Source organism: Patiria miniata, unplaced genomic scaffold, assembly GCF_015706575.1.
Source record: "Patiria miniata isolate m_02_andy unplaced genomic scaffold, ASM1570657v1 HiC_scaffold_2, whole genome shotgun sequence".
In the NCBI taxonomy this organism is placed as follows: Eukaryota; Metazoa; Echinodermata; class Asteroidea; order Valvatida; family Asterinidae; genus Patiria; species Patiria miniata.
This window is the reverse complement of record NW_024037058.1, coordinates 6022910-6043277: the sequence shown is the minus strand read 5'-3', so window position 1 is coordinate 6043277 and position 20368 is coordinate 6022910. Positions and strand designations below refer to the sequence as shown.

The 20368-nt window shown below is 38.3% G+C and overlaps 1 protein-coding gene across 1 annotated transcript; it reads right to left on the bottom strand.

Moving 5' to 3' along the window:
• Positions 1 to 9009: 9009 nt before the first annotated feature.
• Positions 9010 to 11037, bottom strand: LOC119726814 (E3 ubiquitin-protein ligase TRIM71-like). The gene has a single exon (XM_038198674.1). It carries the CDS (start codon positions 11016 to 11018, stop codon positions 9078 to 9080), a length of 1941 nt encoding a protein of 646 aa, XP_038054602.1. The 5' UTR covers positions 11019 to 11037; the 3' UTR covers positions 9010 to 9077.
• Positions 11038 to 20368: the final 9331 nt, after the last annotated feature.

The window sequence follows — 20368 nt, the reverse complement described above, 5'->3', positions numbered from 1 at the left end:
CATTGTCAGCAGCAGCCTGATAATGTTGGCTGTTGTTTAAACATTTGAACAGCATGAAATATGTGCAAAACTGTTTACAAAAATAACCAAGGGTGACTATAGTTACAGTATTTTATCAGTGAAATTTGATGTTGTTGTATTCTCCCCCTCCCTTCTTCCCCAGGTCCTAGGCCATGATCATGACGATTCTAGCTCCTGGGGTTCTGACACCAACACCCCCTCTAGAAGGACCAAGACCACATGGTCAGCGACGCTGAGATGTGACACATGACGCTAACCAGACCGGCTATTAGGTTGGTGCTTATTGGGTCAGTCACTACCAAACACCATTACCACACTGCAAAAACAGATAGACAAGCAAGACCCACCCTGTGGAGGAATTCAAGGTGACTTTGGGATAAAAGTTTGGCTCAGTGATATTTCAAGAACTCATCACTTTAAAAGTCTCAAAAATTTGCATGAATTTCTGTAGTCTACATGTATAGCATTTCAAGTGAGGTTATCAGATCTTCCCATTTTCGTATCTGCAAAACAGAATGTATCAGAATACAAGGGCTATATTTTACCCAAATTTTGCACTCGATCAGCAATAGCTAAAGGTATTTACCAGACAGTTTTGCCAAAAATGTTTTGTTGAGTCACCGGTGACATGTCCCTGATGTCTAGTCTGAGTCATGAGTTGAGTCATGAGACTCTAGAGAGGAGTTTGAGTCATCATCCATTTTAACTTGAAGTTAAGTCTGAGAATTTGCAACTCAAGTCAAATTCAAGTCCAAGTCACAGACTCGGTTCAATATTTCTACCATACTGGTGAATGGCTATGTTGTCCATGCACTTGCTGAAGAATGAATATGCAAACGATTCAGTCAGCAAGAGATAACTTGATTCATAATTGAAGTCCGAGCTAGAGAGAGATGAAGCAATGTAATGTGTGCTGTCTGTCAATTTGTTCACTTTGAAATGTAGGTGCTATATGAAATGTCAGTGGCAGTCAACTGTGAGGAAGCCAAGAAACCCGTCTGCAAAAACAAGAACAGATTCCCCAATGTACTTCCACGTACAGGTAAGTTCATTTTGTAGAAGTTAGTATACTTTTCAAAAGATTGTCAAGTTGAAAAGTGGCCTTTTGAGGCAAACCCTTGTAGGTATACTCACACTGCATTGTGAATTGTTCTTAATTGTAGGGGGATGGGTGCTAAGGTAGTCTATGTAATTTCCCTTTACACAGCAAGGATCTGTGATTAATTATGCAAAACAAGACTGAATCTTGACCTCGAGATTCTGACAATTCAGCGGGCACCTTCTATATGGGGTCTTTGGTTATCCTTATCATGTACATGTAATAAGACCAAGACACGACATCCATTATGCTTTTACATTGTGAATTGTGTCAGCAAAAATAGGCTGTGCCACACGGCCTGTAATGATATGTTACGTGATGCGCGAGCATGACTTGAATCATCATCACATCATAGTTTAAATAACGCGAGTAATGAGAATGGCTTCTGGCGCGTTCACGTCTCGCCCAAACAGTTTTGAAAGCCAATGTCGGGTTTTATTTGATCTCTTTGTCCTTTGTTGTATCATGGAGGAAGGAATAGACAGGAGTTGGAACGACCATTAGATGAAAGGTTCAGGGTTCGTTGCCGCGGTCGTAAAAACAGCAGTGGTCCAGGCTGCAGGCGAGCGCTATCAGTAAATCAATTAGTGCGGTCGACCGCAGTCCAGACACTCGCCGCAAAGCATTTTGGGATTGTCACGCATGCGTGCTGCGCCCGCGCCATGTTTTAAAATGGCGGCGTACGGTAAAGATGATTTCGTGACGGGCTCCGATTTAAGCGATTTGAGCGACGTTTCTGACGAAGAATTTGACGAAAATGATGTAGCTGACATCGATAATGAGTCCGAAGATGACGGTCGGCAGTATTGTGTATTCGGGGAGCCCTCCACTATGGAGATGATCGCGTGTGATGACGATCAATGCACCGTTGTTTGGTGGCATTATTGCTGCGCTGGATTTTGTGCCGATACAATCCCAGATACCTGGGTTTGTAGTCGATGCCTCCCAGACCCAGTCCCACTACCAGTCCCAGGAACTTCGACTGAAGAAATCGGTAAATAATCATGAAAATAAATCTCAATAAAACAGTATCTTTATGGTCATTTTAGGCAGGGGAATGCCAACATTCGTTTTTCATTTTTTAACCCGCTTACAAATTATTTAAAGCATGTCATTGATATTGTCAAGGAAAAGTAATTGGATTTATAAAGTGCACATTCTGTACATTACTCTCGGATTCAAGACTTTTTTGAAAATATTTTCCCCACAGAATCATCCCCTCCAGTTACAGTTTCAAGACCGCCCAGGAAAGTTGGTCAGACAGCGAAGAAGACATCGGAGTCTACAGATAAGCCGTCATCTTCCAAGAAAGGGACAAAAGTTCGAAAACCTCCAAAGCCTGGTAAGTACGTTCATACTTCATATGTCTATTTATTGAACATTTATGCATGTTGCGGGTGAATTGGATGTCTCCAAAACATGTTTTTAATATTATAATAAAAATTTTCAATACTTTTAAAAGCATCTCAATTCTCGTCTTATGATTCTTCCAGCATGTGTCCAGCTTCCTGACATATTTATTCATTATGGTCTACATTGTATAACAATAAAATTGTTCACACATTTTCTTTGCAATAGCTGTTAAACGTCCTGAAACGAAGTTCTGTGAAGCTGATGCACGTCAAAAAGCCAATGGTTACTTCAAGGCTGGACTACAGCAAGTGCAACAGCATCCAGTCTGCCTTGGAGCCTACCCTACTGTGGTCTGCATGCTAACTCTGGTTGCGAGTTTGATGGCCGAGATCAACACTCAAGAATTCCAGGATTTCTGTTTAGCAACAGTTAGTGGATTGTGGGTGGTTATTACGGCTGGAGATTCGAAATACCTTAAACCAGAGGGCTATGAGAATTTGTGGCAAGCTTTTCACAAGTATAGACTGGAGGTGAACGATAACTGGATAGAACTTTTGCAAGCCATGGGGTTGTACGAAGATGGGCAGCATGTCTACCTTGTTTGCCAATTTTTATTGCAGGCAGTTTTACAGGCAATAATTGAAGACAGAAACAAAACAGATAAACCTGTAGATGGCCCAGCTGAAACAAAGTCTGAGAGTTTAAGTCCTCAGGAAGAACAGGTTTTGAGATACGTGTCCGGGTATATTCCTTTTTCTCTGTACAAGAGCTTAAATAAACAAAGAAATGACACTGCTATTACATATTGCAAATTCCTTAAATCTTGGAAAGTAGACTGTAGTGATGAAACTGCTAGGACATTTCTTCAATACACCAATGACTGGATTGACAAACAAAATCGGGGTGGGTTATTTCGTGTGTCTGACGGGGTGTATTTATTGTTCCGAGCCATGGAGCATGAGACTTGTAAATATTTGACAAAGAATAATCTGAAAACGTTTCCAGGATGTGATATCCAGAGCACTCTTTTGAACAGCATTAAGGGTAGTCATCGGGTACAAACCTACTGGTGCAGTTTAACACAAGGAAAGATAAATGGGGACACTTCAACGAACTTACTGAACATGAGTGTGAAGAAGTGGATTAAAATCAGAGCAAAAGCTTTCATAAATGTGTACTTGAACTTGAAGAAAGCAACCAGTGGAAACATTGGGAAAAAAGCAGAGAAAGCTCTACGCAAGGATCTCTAAATTGTGCTACTCTGCATGTAAATCAAGGGTGTGTGATTGAATGGATTTGATATTCCATGTCTAAAAAGGAACTAGTCCCACCAAGCTGACACACTTTACTGTAATACAAGCAGACTTGATTGTCATTTAAAAGGGAAAGTAATATACGTGCATGACTACGTTGTATTAAAACTTTTACAGCAGCAATTGGATTCAACAGGTGCAGTATTTTAGTTTGTAACTGCACTTTTTCCCAATCAAGGTACATTTGTACATTATACGTATTCAAAGTTACAAAATTAAACTCATACTAAACGCAAGGTATCTTTTGATTATCAAAGGTCTATACATGTACATGTATTTTGTTAAAGGAACCTTGGCTTTTAATGGACAGTTCACTTTCTATCTGAATCCTAAGTATTGTCAAGATTGTAATTGACTTGAACCACGTGATACTACATGATGTAATGGAGACTTCTATGACAGACTTAGTTGATACCATCCCTCATGCCTCAAGTGATACTTCTTTGTTACTCTGGTAGATAATAGTAAAATGTATACAATAAGTATGAAATAATTTATGAAATCAAAAATTAGTGATAATAATATTATGTACAGACTGTCAAAAAATGTTCAACAATAAAAGAACAGGGATATGAAAGATTCTCTATATTCTTTAAATTGTCAGTTTTAGTTACTTTTCAGGTTAACTGCAACCACCTACAATATAATATGATAAGAAAAATGTTACTTCATCTTATTAATTCACTGGATAATTCAAAGTATGGCATGGACTGCAATGGAACTCGACGAGGAATGATGATTTTGGTGTCCATCTTAATTAGCATTCATTACACAAGAGAGCTGAGCATTTATGCTAAAAGCAAGCTAACAACGTACTTAAAAGTCCAAAGAATTAAAACGGTCCCATACGAGTCTAAAATATGTTATGGTCAGATAAGATTAAATATAACATTACTTTCTCCGAAAATGGGGGGTGCTATCCAGCACAGTAATTTTCTCCTCATCTGCACCTTGGACTTTGCAGTTACTCCTCTTGGACGCCTTGACACAGCTGGACGCAACATACAAGGCCTGCAGAAAAGAAAATTAAGAAAAAATAAACAAACAATAAGCCCTATAAAAATGCTGATAAAATCAATATGATCAGATGCCAGCCCATAATTAAGTAAAAATAAAAATCAGTTGATTTCAACTTAATACAATATTAAGACATATGCAGCACTCCCCCTCATACATGTCGAAAGAACAAAATTGTTCTCATGTCTGGTGAAAAACCATGAGCCCAGAACAAGAGATTGAAAATCCCGATCCAAAATAAAATGAAAAAAAAAAATCATTTGAATTGATCAATTCGTGACATGCATGACTTTCATGACTTTCCACTATCCACTATCCATCTATCATTTATCAAGTCATGTAAAAAAACCAACATTTATAATGATATCGGTCTTTAAAACAGCGTTATCATTGTGATGAAGGGGAGAGTAATGCTTGTTTTCCCCAAATAATTTTCAACAGACACGCGTAAATAATCATAAAAACGAAATCCGAAGACAGAAAACGAATGCTTGTAAAAAATGTGCACGGGACTGCACACCCAAAGTACACACACGAATGGTTAAAAGACAACGTGTCGATATAAATTCCCGAATTTCAACCGTCGGAACTTGTTGGAACAGCATAAATATCATCGAAATATGTATTCATAATTTTCCTTACCTCTCAATCTGTCATCCGAAGAAATATCGTCGTTTTTTCCCGCAGGAAAATCGGATTCTGGGCGGTCAAACACCGGCAGATCGAGAATTTTTCAGCGTTTTCGATGAATAAGATGGCGCATGAAAATAACAGCTGGGCGGCTACTGCGCATGCGAAAAGCTTTAGTTCGTTTGTTCGTTTTTTATTTACTCATAAAAACACGAACGAATGTTAGCTCCAACGAAGGGGCCGAAGCGGCAACGAACCCTGTGCACAGAGGATCTTATCGCGGTCGTAAATCTGTCGGTCAGTGGGCGCGCAGCGGGAGGCCTTCATGCCTTTACCACTGGTAAAGGCATGGGTCGCTAATTGGACAGTAAATATCCTGTGGGGCTTGGCGGGCCGTTCAAACTCCTGTCTATTCCTTCCTCCATGGTTGTATTACAAAAAGCATGCCATCAAATTTGACCAATCAACAGCTAAGTCCAGATTTAGGAATGAAATAATGTAATGTCGACTCATGGCTGGCGCGCGGGGTCGCATACATTTGCATGCGTAGATATATCAGACGTTGGGCCAGAGACAGAGAGGGTGATACAACGGGTGATACTCAGACTAGTGTTATGGCTTGAGTCCTACAAAACCATTTTGTATTCCAATTTATTCAGAAAAGAGTGGACTGCAGTACATGTATAAGACAATTAAAGGGGATTTATACCTTTCAAACCATTTACTGGTTCATAACTAGTTTTAATTGTAAATATGTAAGGGACTGTTAAACCTGATGTGATGTTATAAATCCATCTTTCTGTGTATCTTTCAAAGGTGTAACTATGGGGCACGTGTCTCTCTCCCCCCCCCCTCCATTTGAAATCTTGAATTGCACACAATAAATGTATATGTAACCTTCCTTGCCCCCCCCCCCCTTCAAAAAACAAGTGTTGAACCCCCAGGTGCTCCCTAGAAGCTTAACCCTAGTTATGCCGCTGGTACCTTTAGAAAGTTCCAGAACACGTACGTCTTACTCCCATAGAATGTGCGATATTTATAAGTTATCTATAGGTGTGGTGGGTACTTGACTGCACCCTCGGCAACCATACGATATCAATTCTTCCACTTTTCGATGTCAAGTTTAACTGTCTTTACGCCCATAATTCAAAGAAATATTTACTTTCAATATTTTTTTGTAAAAGCATGCCTTAAAAATGCCATTGCTAGACATTCAGTTTGGAAAACAATTCCATGCTCTGATTTTTCCCTTATAAAGTGGTTGCTAAGGTGCCAACAAATTTCGATCATTCATGTGTCACTTTTTCGCCTAAGATTTCTAGACATTTGAAGTTTTCACAGGACAATATAATACTGAACGTAAAACCCCATGAGGTGATCTTTAACATACAAAAGATTTCTTTTTACTACATTTTTTTTTTTTTGATACAAATTAGCAATTTTCAAAGCTAACCGTAAACAGTGTTGTTGTAGTGTTTGTTTGGTTTTTGTTTGCAATACGTGGTAATAGACCTTAACAAGCCTGACTAATTTTCTAAGATCATAGTTACATACTCAATGTATTTTGAGAGCATTTAGACAATATCCAAATGCGGTAAATTAGGAGATAAAAAATCAAGGGAAAATCTGTTCACAAATCTGATTACTTGATAATCCCCTCTGCCATTATGTACAAGTGTAAATGTTGTGGAAACCACTGATATTATGTTTTTGTCAAAAACAAAATGGTCCTAAATGTAAACAAACGACAACTGAGAAAAGATGGTTGTTTCATGAAATCACTGTTGCTGTGTTCTCAGAAAACTTTCTTTTAAATGTCTTTGACAAAATATACATTGAATGAACTAACTAGTGATACAATAACAACGGCTTCCAAATTAAGTGGTCTATAAATGATAAAATACAAATATATACTTTTGAGTCGCATCATCGATGTAAAATAGGCAGACTTCATTACATACGCAAATAACCCTAGGAGTCACACATGCCCAGTGGAAAATGCAGCTGAAACGTACATAAGATGCTGATCGGTAAAATAACAGACTTTAGATCTTTGCTGAGATGCCATTGTTGTCATGGAAGCTGTGTTCTCTGGGAGTAATATTCTGTAATTAAAGCAAATGCTCATTGCTTCATTTAGACTTCTTGGTCTATCAGCATTTAGCAAACCAATACTTATTCAAAGTAGCAAAAGCCTCAATCTTTTATGGAATAAACTAAACTATTATTGTAATGATACGGAACCTCTCACAAGTAGGTCATTCTATACATTGAGGGTCCAAAGTCTGACATTTTTCCTGTCCCTGTAACCTCTGAAATTTATCATTTGCCATTCAAGTGGCATTAACAATGACTTCAAACTAATGAATATTTGTTGGGTAGGTCATTTGATTCACACACATAAAGGAGTGCATCTTCAATTACAAAATCGTAGATGCAAGACGTAAAGGGGTGCATGAAAAAGTGGACCCCAAATTCAGATAATCTACATCCTCTATTGCAGTATTTTACCAAAATTTAATTAAGAAAGGCAAACAACCATGGGCGTCGCCAGGATTTTTTCTAGAGGGGGCAAAAATTTTTTGGGCCAAAAAATGCTTGTATTTCTCAACACATTCTCAACTTATCAGTTTTAGAGGGGGGCAGGGACATTTTGCCCCCCCCCCCCTTCCCCCACTCATTAAATTTACACCACTTTGTCTCCGCGCCTCTTTTTCTTTTCTTTGTTTTTCTTTTCTTTTTCTTCCTGTTTTGTGGGTTTTTTTTTGCTTTTCCAGGGGGGGGGGCAAGTTCCCCCCCTGCCCCCCCCCCCTCGCGACACCCATGCAAACAACCAGGATTTCAGTACAAAAATGTACGTCCATTATATTATTTACATTTACATACATCCATGTATCATTTGCAGTAGAATACACAAGGTTTTCATTTTCAATTTGGTTGTAAATGTAATGAAACTAATATTTATTTGATGAGGCACTCAGAAGGCACTGTGAAAGAGACAACCAGGGGATTGCATATGATTTACTTTTCAACTCTTGCATTCATCCAGTTGCTTTTGAGTAGTTACATTTGTCTCGTGTTCACAGAGGTGCAAAATCTTTCTCATTCAAAAATAAGTTGGATTTTTTTAAACTCAACAATTTTCCCAAACATTAGGAAACTTGAATAACAAAATTTAAGGAAATATTTGCATTTCATACAGGAGCAGGGTTATATCTTATACTTGGAAAGCACATCATGCATTGACTTTGCATTTGCTGAGACGAATCTGAAAAGATTGAATTGCCCTCTTGTGGTAGTACTTTCCCTCTTGTTTGTAATATTTTTAAAAATGTGCACTCTGCCCTATTTGCAAACAATACGAAGGGTCTTTTTTCCTCTCATTATTGGAGCACCTGATGTAGGATTTGATAGGAAGTAGGCTGGGTGTTGCATCCAAGGTTTTCAAAAGGGGAAGTGGTTAAAGTATTAGAGTCAACACATACAGAGACCAAAGACCTTAGAAATTAACCAAATATACAGTATTGTAGGATGTTGTTTAAGGGAATGAACTTCAAAGTTCTTTGTCAGTGATAACAGTGTTCAATGTCTGATGGAAGTGGTTGGTGGATACACTGCATAGCCCCAGTTTAATTAATCTGTCCTTACACTCGGTGATAGACCTTTACAGACTGTTCTGCAGCCACTACCAGATCACCACCTGATGTGAATGTGATGCCATATGGGCGCCCACAGTCCTTGATCACGCAACCAATGTACTTGCCATCAGGACTGTAATGCAGAATATCACCAGTTGGATATTCATCCACAGCAACATAGATGCTTCCATCACTGTCACAGCACACACCAGCAGGGTGCCCATCCTCATGTATGTTGCTGGTCATGTCTACTGAGAATACACTGGGACCATAGTAATCTACACATACCAATCTTTGCTTAGGCCAGTTTGTGTAGATAAGGCGGTGATTGTGCATTGTCAGATAACCTCTAATCATTGGAGCAGGCAGTCTCCTGATGAGGGATCCATCTGGGTTGTGTAGAGATATCTCATCCTTGCCTTCATAACCCACTGCTATCAGATTGCTGTCATCCACTGCAAGGCATGTTGGTAGGCTGTATGACCCTCTACCTGGTGTGAACTGATGGAGGAGCTGATGTTGCTTGTTGAAGACCTTGACTACTGGACCATTTAGGGCAAGGAGCTTGTCATCCTTGCTCACTGCAATACACCTTACATGAGCGAGGCCATTGATTTGTAGCCTTTGTGGGATAGGAGATGGTGTGTGTTGACACTTGGTCAGTGATACTGTGAATAGTGTTTTATACCATGTGGGTAATACTATGTTATTGTCAGAGAGTGCTGACACATGTCGTAGCCGTGTATTTCCTAATTCAAAGTTATTGATTTCAGTCTTCAGTTCCCATTTCTTCTTCACACATGATCTTGCAGGTCTTGGGGATTGCTTTGCTGCAGCCTTTGGTTCTTCTTCCAGAATGAGTCTCCCAAGTGACCTCTCACCTTCTTCAAAGTCCATGAAGGTCAACTTGTCAGGAACTTGCTGTGGCTGTTTCCCTGTCAATTCACTGAGGTTATGCAAGAGCTTCTGCTGAAGTTCAAGAATCTCATAGCAACTTGCTTGATTCATGAGTTGTTTCACCTCCTCCAACTTGTGCTCTGTCTGTGTCACCTCTTTGCTGTTATTGGCTTGAGCTGCATCAAATGTTGTTACTCTTTTTTGATAAATCCTGTCAGTCTCTTTTAACAGTTTCTGCTCCTCCTGTCGGATCTTGGCAACCTCTTGGTCAGCTTTCTCTGTGATTTTCTTGTTGGTGTTTGCAAACATGGTATTGAGTTTCTTACGAGATTTGTAAGTCTTCTCAATGCTGTTGTTCAGTTTTGTTTTACTCTTACTAACACTTGCAACAAGTTCTTTAACTTTTTTCTGACATTTCTCAAAAGCCACAGGTAGTCCAATGAGGGAGTGTTTTGCATGGTCAAGTACCGAGCAAGTTGTACATATGACTTGCTGACATGTGTTGCAGTAGACATTGAGATTCTGATCTGGATGATTACCACATTTTGGAATGTCTTCTCTTAGTTTACTCTTGTAGACAATCTCTCCTGATCGAAGTTGAGCCAGTGTGTAGATTTTATGAGATTTCATGAAAGTCATACGTTCATGTGCCTTTTGACATTCTTGACAAAGGAAATTATCACAGTCCATGCATCTTGAAGTAGCCTGATTCTCCTCATCACAGTTTTGACATTTGATGTCTGACCCTTGACCTTCCAGTAGCTTTTCCTGCATTGTAACTTCCTCCACCAGGGCACTGAATGCAAAGTTGTTAGGCAGATCAGCAACCCCAGACCCTTTCAACATGGTTTCTCGTCTGCACAGAGGACATGTCAGCTTTGTACCACTAGGATCTTGGCTCTGTCTGAGCTCTTGGAGGCATTTCAGGCAAAAACTATGCAAACAGTCCAGCAGTTTGGGCTGCCTGAAACGGTTGGTGCAGATGGAGCATTCCAGATGATCCACACTAATCTTCTCCAACACTGATTGAGCTGTAACATTAGATGCCATCTTCACTGTTGGGCTTGATGTGATATGATGGACCTTTAACTACAAATGAAGCACATAAAAGGTTTTAGAATTACATGTATTTGAACTTCAAATGATGTTGATGGTTGTAATAGGTCAGATGTAAAGTTGAAAACTTAAAGGTTTATTCACGTACTGTAATGCTTGTTTTAAAGCTTCTGTTTGTTGTTTTTGTCAAAAAGAAACAAGTTGCAACAAATGTACAAAAGGGTTACCTTGTTAAAGGGAATACACAACATCTGCTTCTGCTGTAATTTTCAGTAATGGATTGATTTGGAGGTTAATAGTTTAATTGTAGCAAATATTTTTACATTGACTTGTTTTAAAGTTTTGTGTTCGCAGTTACTAGAAAAACCAAGAAAAACAATCATTTTTCCTGTGGACTGGTTCCCAACCCAAAATGATGAAATGGAGCAATTTATAGATGTCGAATTGGAATTGTAATTGGATCAGGAAACCAGCCTAGCTGGCTTGTACCCATTCACAGGAGTGTAATCAATTACAAACAAAATGCGGACTAACTAAATATGGTAAATTTTGGGCAGTATTTGAAAAGTGTCAGTTTGTCCAACGCTGGTCGGCCGACCAGCATTGGAAATCGATTCAAAAATACCACTTTTCTTGAAAATGTCAGCACGTGCCATGATTTTACAGGATGCTTTAGACTGTCATTCACTAGCAGTCCAGTAAGGTATTTCAAAATAACTTGGTAGTTTTATTTTGGGATGCAAATGTTGTATATTCCCTTTAATGTAAGAGCATATTTTGTCTTGACAAATGCAACATTAAAGATTTCGTTTCAGCTGTTATGGGACATTTTTTATGCCTATGGTAAGTTGTTATAAAATTCATTACAAGTCAAACAAAAGTAGGTCACAAGTAAAAGGTTTTCCACTGTCACAGAAGGTGACTTGGCACAGTTTGTTTTATGAATAGTTTGTGAGTTGACCTGACAAAGAATGACTTTTCATTGACTTGATGAGGATGTGGCTACAGGTCTGAATGAAATAGTTCACAAAAAAATAGATTTTTCTAACACTGGATTTTGCCCTACACTGACGTATTTGTAAAAACACTGTATACTCAGTGTTGAAAAAAGTTTGTGAAAAGAGTACTCGCACATCCCTCAGTAAAATTAGCCTCCATAAAATAAAAAATAAAGTGAGGTGGGGGGAGGGGGGACTCATCTTGGTATTGGGGCGCTGTTCAAACCAGACGATCATGAACAATATGTGGCACTTTTCAGGGTGGCACAATTGCTGATGGTCACCCAAAATTCCCAAAAGGGTACTCGTAAAAGGCTGCTGGTAACAAAATAGGCACTGTTTAAAAAAAAGGGCATTGTTTAAAAAAAAAGGCACTCTTTACAAATATCCGGGGGGGGGGGGGGTTACGCTAGGGTTAAAAGGGCACTTGTATACAAAAAGGCTGTCTTAATGTTACTCAGGTGGGGCTCAAACCCAGTACCTCCTGTTTAGTGCAGACGTCTTATCACTCCACCTTTGAGCTTGCCTGGGTCAGCTGGGTGGTTTGAGTTGAGGTGAGCAGGATTCTACAACCAAATATTGTCTGCACCGAAAAAAATAAAAATATTTCAAGTACTTTAACTGGCTCATATTTCAAATCGTAGACTCAAAGTCCACTTTCCTTTAAGAAATTTCATTAAAAAAATATTTACCTTCACATCGGTTTATATTTTTTTGTTGTTTTATTATTATTTTGTGATTCACTAAGCTACGTCTTTGCCGAATCTTCTTAAAGGTCTCACACTTGTTTGTAAGAGACTACATGCAAGTACAAACAATGTATGTCACTTATTTCTGTCATGAATATAAGGAGATTCATGTATTCCACATGTCTGTATTCTAACAGGTTTGATGGATCCACCTGAATTTCCAGTAAATACGTATACACTTGTAATTGGCAAATACTGAGTTATTACGTACATGTACTTCATATGAGATAATGTGCTGCTGTTGATTTATATCAGACGTATAGACAGACTTACAGGTAAACCCACTAAATAAAAATCTTACCTTCAGGTACACATGAAATGAGCCATTGCTATCTTCCCATTCTGATGTCACTTACAGCAATGGTTGAAATGAACAAAGATGGCAATCTATGTATACGCCCCTCTGTATCAACACGGACCATGTCACCTGATTTTGAGTACAGTCATTGGCAGTCCCTGGTTCCACTTATGTAGCGCTTTGGTACGTGCTCATAGTAAAATCAAATACAGTTTTTATATCTAATGGATCCAAAGGTCCTGGGCTGGTAATATTTGCAGTACCAGTACCCAAATCCGATAACATAGCACTTTGCTACGTGCTCACAGTAAAATCAAATGCAATGTTTTATATCAAATGGATCCAAAGGTCCTGGGCTGGTAATATTTGCAGTCCCCAGATTCCACTTATGTAGAGCTTTAATTGGTACGTGCTCATAGTGAAATCAAATACAGCATGCTGACTGTGTTTTATATCTAATGGATCCAAGAGTCTAGAGCTTGTAATTAGCAAGATTATGGACAGGTTTATCAGAAAGGTAAACATAAAGAAGCCTCAGGGTCAATTACCTGTTGCAGTTATTCTGAGCTGACTCTTATTGCAGATGACACCTGTTTTAATATCCTTTGATATGTTTCCAGTCAGGATACTCACACAGGTGTCTATCGCTTGTGGAATTTCCTGATTCTCGAAAGTAGGGGGAGGGGCACATCTTGAACAGAGTTAATGCGAGCGCGAAGCCCTAACAGGCATGGGGTCTAGAGCCCGCTTAAGGGCCCCAGAAAATGTTGTATTCTAGATGCTCTGTGGTGTGATCTGAGGCAATTTCTGACCACTTCAAATTGTTGTGAGCAAAATAATCATCTATTTTTGAGTTTGGATTCATCAGCTATTGTGAGCTATAGAATCATTATGTTGGCAACAGTTTTAATTCTGAGGCTAAAAAAGTGTGGGGGGGGGGGACACAAACGATATGATATCCCCCAACTTTAAAAAAGTTGGGAGGGAGGACTTGTCCCGCCATCCCCCACCGATTGTCGCCCATGGATACTCAAGTCTGTTGTGTAGACAAAAGTAAACAAATAAAAAGAGGTAAAAATTGAACTGACAGTAATTAGTTTTGGAACGTAGTTTTGTTCTGTTGTGGGTTTAATTTTCCTTCACTTTCTTTATATTTATCAACATTTTTTAGCTAGTGTGTGGTTGGTGTTTTACATGCATGTAAAGCATTCAACAGCACAACGCTTGCATTGTTCATTTGAATTATATTCAAAATTTCCCAAACTCACATATTTGAGGCTTTCTCTCTTATTGCATCCCAGTTAAGTTCAGTTGACACTTATTGTAAATATTCGTTTGTATTTTGTGCCCTCCATAGGCTGATTGGTCCATCCATTGCTGAGATGAATGCTGAGATTGGGGAGAGCCATGCCCACCTCTACACATCACAGACTGACGAACAGGTACTAACACAACAGCAGTTATGTGGTGTAAGTCTATTTTCAATCTAAATCCGGGTCTGCAAACCATGGCAAGAGATTGAAAATTCTGTCCAGGGCGGTTGCAGCTGCACAAAACAAAAAATCGTGGATCAAGCTAAAGAGGGCAAATTTCGAAAGAGAGTCAAGTTACAGTTTTGATGTGATGTTTGTGATGTAAAATCTCGAAAGAGATTCAAGCTACAAAGAGATCAACTTTGATGACCTTCCGCCATCTCCCCAAAAAACGAGCACATTTCATTCAAAAAGTAAGAGGAAAGTGGCCAGAAAATGCCTCACATTGCACCACAGAGCATCTAGAATTTAAAGTTTGAATCAACTATCACATAAAAAAGTTCCACTTTAATATTTAAAGTGGATCAATTTTTTAATTAAAATTATGCTAATTTATGCACAGAAAGACCAACTTAATGAATTTCTTGAGAAATTTGAATCTTTACTTGCTACAACACCTTTTATAAGTGAACATTAATCATTTGTATTACATCACATATGAGAAATTCCTCCAAAAAAATTAAATTAGGTTCAATTTCTGAAGACAAGCCCATTTGTTGACTGGTGTGATGTGGGATACTTAAAAGTATGCTGTTTTCAATCTTCTCGGGGCCCACAACACCTGAGGCGAAATGCACCCCTAGGATGTTAAAAATGTCATATCCCACATCACACCTGTCAACAATTCTTTATTGTAATGGAAGTCCAACTAGAGAAAAAGTAATGTAGTACGTGTTGTCAATTTGTTCACTTTGAAATGTAGGTGCTATATGAAATGACAGTGGCAGTCAACTGTGAGGAAGCCAAGAAACCTGTCTGCAAAAACAAGAACAGATTCCCCAATGTACTTCCATGTACAGGTAAGTTCATTTTGTAGAAGTAAGTGTACTTTCATATAGACCGTTGAGTTGAAAAGTGGCCTCTTGAGGCAAACACTTGCTGGCACAGCTCAATGCAGGTTTCCTGTGCATAAATGGCAGTATTTCCATGAAACTAGTGCCCCAAAAAAATTAAATCAGAAGTTGCCAATGTTATTTTTGGAGTCAGTAGCCCTGGTAATTTACAAATTTCAGCATGAAGAAGATTTTGGTTGCAATTTATTATTTTCCTCTAGCAATCTATGTGCTCACTCTTGCATAAATCACTACCCCCTCCCCCCCCCCCAAAAAAAATTGGCTCACCTAGTTATGGAATATAACTTATTATAAACCCTCCTGAATGCAAACATACATTGTGTGCAAAGTTGTCATTTCAGTCAAAATCAGTCAAGTGACTGTCTTTAATGGTTGGGTGCTCCCTGCCTACATAAAGCAGGATTCACTGGTCGTGACTGTTGATGTTACTTGATGCAGCTATATGCTTTCACTGTAGGTGATCAATATAAAACCAGCTGTGAATGCCACTTGCCTGCTTTTGTCTGTTGACTTAATTTATGCCTATAAATACAATAGACAAAATTGGAAATTTGTCAGCAGAAAAATCAATATAATTATCTGGCATGCCCGGGGTAAGAATCTCTCAAATCAGATTACTGTTGGTATATTAAGGCTGATGGGGTTATTTTCTTTTGACTATTTCTTTATAATATCACAACTTGTCTAGTGGGAGATGCAAAAAAATAGAAAACACACCAATATTTCTAGAAAACAGAAGTACAGATTGGACAGAGTACGGTTCTTCATAACAATTGGAACTTTCTTTAAAATACATTTGGTTCATTTGTTGGATTACGGTCTGAAATTTGTCTTGCGAAATGCGTGATTAAATTAGTGCTTTTTTACTTATACTTTATAAAACCTATAAAACAAAGGTTTTCTAGCAGTATAAATATTACTCACTTCTGAATGATACATCAAACTGAGAAATTGCTCCCCCCCCCAACATTCAGTCATTGAAAAATTACCCCACAAATTTTGACTTATTTGCCTTCAGACAATAATTTACTCACATGTGTAACTGCTTCCCAGCTGCCCCTAATTTATCGCGATCAATAATGTAAATGCTGGGATTGAGTCTCCTTGCATTGCGTATATGTATGTGCACAAAAGTAATCCAAAATAACAGCCATTTAAAGGTTGCAGCTGCCCCAAAATATTAATATTACCTACTACACGTTGAAAATTCATTCTAAAATGAATTGGTTGAAAACACATTAATTTATTACATTCAAGATATATCTCCTGGTTTCCCTTCACACAAAAAAAGACAAGCACCCCACTGATAGAAGAGCAAAAGAAATGACTCAGGTTTGACTACAGGATGATTTAATGATTTTCGATTCAGAATTTTATTTAATTAAACTCTTCAAATCCATAGAGATTAAATGTCTCCAAGAAAATCCCCAAGGCAAATCAGGCTTCAGATTAAAACCTGAGTAGAATTTGACCAAACTATAGGGCCACTACTTTCCATTTCTGATCCATTTTCCAGTGAAGCAAACACTGTTGTTATAGTTGCCCTATAACTGTAGGCCCAAGCTCCCAATTTGGCAACATGGAAAATACTCAGGTGAAATCAATTGTAAGGAAATGTACATTACAATTATACCGCAGCACAGATTTGTAACACTTGACAAAAATTACACTGAATCATGTTATTCTACATGTAAGTTCTGTGTGATATGAACCTTTATCCCAGCCTGAAATACAAATCTCACAAAGCCTGCACTTGCATTTTGTATGTGAAAACAAGATGCCAAAATGACTTCTAATTTAGCCCCCAAACCATTTTTCTACACCCCCCTCCCCCTAAAAAAAACCACATTCAACCACATTCTATCTCACTGGCTCAACACTCAAATAAAAGTCTTAGTTGTCCCCTTTTATTTGTATGCAATTCATGCTTTAAGATGCTGAAGATGTTATTAATGTTCTGTCATCCGCCATGTCAACTTTGCGTGGGATTGCACCCAACAGAAAAACAAGCCTCACTGTCTTGCATAATGTGTGAAAATAAAAATAAAAGGGGTTCCTTGGGAAGTGCCGTATACCACAGTGAATAATGAGTTATGTGAATAATAAGTTATACATGTACATGGACAGCAGTCATTATGCAACCATTATCACGCACACACAAACAATCAAGATGAAGGTACTTGTAGCAAAATTGAAATCAGTGTACACAGTCAAAGAAAAGACCCAAGAAAGTTTACAATCTGCAAGTGTTGCTAGATCATGCGTCTGCATATCTACTACACTTTATTGACCGAATGTTAAATTGTCAATAATTTTGATGAGAGACCATTTTTTTTGCTGCACAGTAAAGAAAACTTTCAACAAATGTGTACATCAGAACTGTCTGATATATTTGGTTTTGATGGGCATCGTTGGAATGTTTTGTTGATATAATGTTGAGTTTATTTACAAAGTTTTCATAATGGATTCATGAAACAAATGAAAGAGGATGATTACACATAACTGCTTATAAATACTCTATAGTATTTCAACTGAAAGGATGCCAGTTGTAAAATTGAACAGTGGCCTCTCCATAGTCAGACACTCGGTGGCGCACTCACCCCTATTGTACATGTTAAACGTACATGTAGGTGAGATTTGAGACTTGCACGGTGGAGGTTCATACTCCATGCGAATTCACTGCCTCTAGAAAGTAAGCAAGTTCTTTGATAGCACATTAAAGAATAGTTTCAACAACTGCTTAAAGAACTGGCTATTAGTTTGTGTAGGCACCATTGGAATTTGTTGTTGGCATAGTGTTGATTTTATTAACCGAGTTTTCATAATAGATTCATGTAAAAAATAAGTTTCAAAGATGATGATGATGACATCCTGAAAGCATGTCAATTGTTAAATTTAACAGTGGCCTCTCCATTGGCAAACACTTGGTGGTGCACTCACCCCCATTAAACCAGAGTCGTATATAGAGAGAGTTGCAACAACTAGCAAGTTGGATTTATTTTAGGTCCAACTCGGGTTGCGTATTTTCAGTAATGTTATGGGAGTTTTGTTCTCAGACACCAGTTTCTCTAATTTTCTGTATATTAAAATAACCCCACAATCTCACTTCAGAATATTTACTCATTCTTGGACCTATAATGGCGTCTGAAAATGATACCATTCATGTCGCAACTCTCTCTGTACTCGGCTCTGTATTAAATATGACACTCGTATATTTTGCAAGGTGAGACTTATAAGTTTGAAGATACACCATTTGAATTTACTGTCTCTAGAAGGTTCTGAGAGCCATGTTACATCAATTAGATATTGCAAGCTATTATTCAATATGTGCTGACACCAGAGGTGTGAATTACATTTGGAAAAGCTGTGTATAGGCCAGGTGCCAGACACATTATTTGCATAAATGCAATTCCCTCTTTAAACGCCCTGTCTCAATCTTTATTCACAAAACCAACCAGACCAAGAAAATATTGCTAAATCAAGGAAGTAAACAACTCAATCATTTATGGAATTAACAAACTATTAACTGTTATGATACAGAACCTCTCACTAGTAGGTCATTCTATACATTTCGGGTCCAAAGTCTGTCATTTTTCCTGTCCCTGTTACTTCTGAACATTGTAACTTGAAGTTTCGGTGTTCGACTCGTGTGCCGTGGTACACAGGTTCGAATCCTGACCGTGTGAACATGGTGCTTGTGCTCTTGAGCAAGGCACTTTACCATTGTTGCTTCGTCCTTCAGATGGGACGTAAAGCCGTAGGTCCCGTGTGTTGTGTAATGCATGTTAAAGAACCCAGTAACACTTGTCGCTAAGAGGAGGGGTTTGCCCCGGTGTTTCTGGCAGTGGCAGCAATTATGCGCCGCAGCACCTAGCAAAAAGGTGCTACATAATGGGTCTCATAATGTTCATATACTTCATTTACCTGGCTTTGGTTGCATTCTCCCCCAGCGCTTTGTATCCTCTGGCCAAAAGCGCTATATAAATACAGTTATTCCTACAAATGTACTGTTAGGGAGACACGTTAGCGTAGAAATTTCGATAGTAGGGAGACACTGGCTTAATAGGAAGACACCTAGGTGTCTCCCTATTGGCGCAGCCCCCCTTTAGAGAAAAAATTTTGCTGTCGAAATTGGGTTATATTTGTTGCTCGTAGTCTAAGTAGTAAAAATCCCGAAATTCGTGGAAAAAGGACAAGGGAACATATTGGTTAGGGCACATTTAATTCGGAAAATTTTTGTGCACAAGTCTATGGGAAAGTCTCCCTATTACCCCATTGCCGGTAATTATTATTATTATTATTAAAATTACTTGCAAGTTGCAAGTATTCCAAATATTTTTTTTTAATTTCTTGAGTAGGCGCTATGTTTGATTCAAATAAGCACTCTTGGAGGAAGAACACAAAAGTATAGTAGATGCAGTTTGGAGGAAGAACACAAAAGTATAGTAGATGCAGTTTGGAGGAAGAACACAAAAGTATAGTAGATGCCAGATGTATAGGGACATGAAAAAGCGGACCCCAAATGTATAGATTGTTCCTAAATGCATCTTTTATTGCAGTATTCACATTGAAGAAAGGCAAAGAAAGGTGATTTCAATTTACAAATATACAACCATATTGCTAAACCTAGCTCAGTGTACAAATACATCAGTGAATTACCAAAAAGTTAATATACAAATTTGCATTGAAATACCCAAGGTTTTTATTTTTTTAGCTGAGATGTAAATTTAAAGAAACTGATATTAATTTGATGCGGCACTCACAAACACTGCAAGAAACAATCATGGAATCATACGTGACTTACCTTAGAATTGTTGTTAAAAATTTTTTTACATAGTATGTACATTTTATTCAGTTGCTTTTAAATATTTGCATTTGTTTAATGTAGCATTAATGTTTATTCAAATCGAAAT

Excerpts from the sequence above, each read along its gene's own strand:
- LOC119726814 (XM_038198674.1), bottom strand. The coding sequence starts at position 11,018 with ATGGCATCTAATGTTACAGCTCAATCAGTGTTGGAGAAGATTAGTGTG.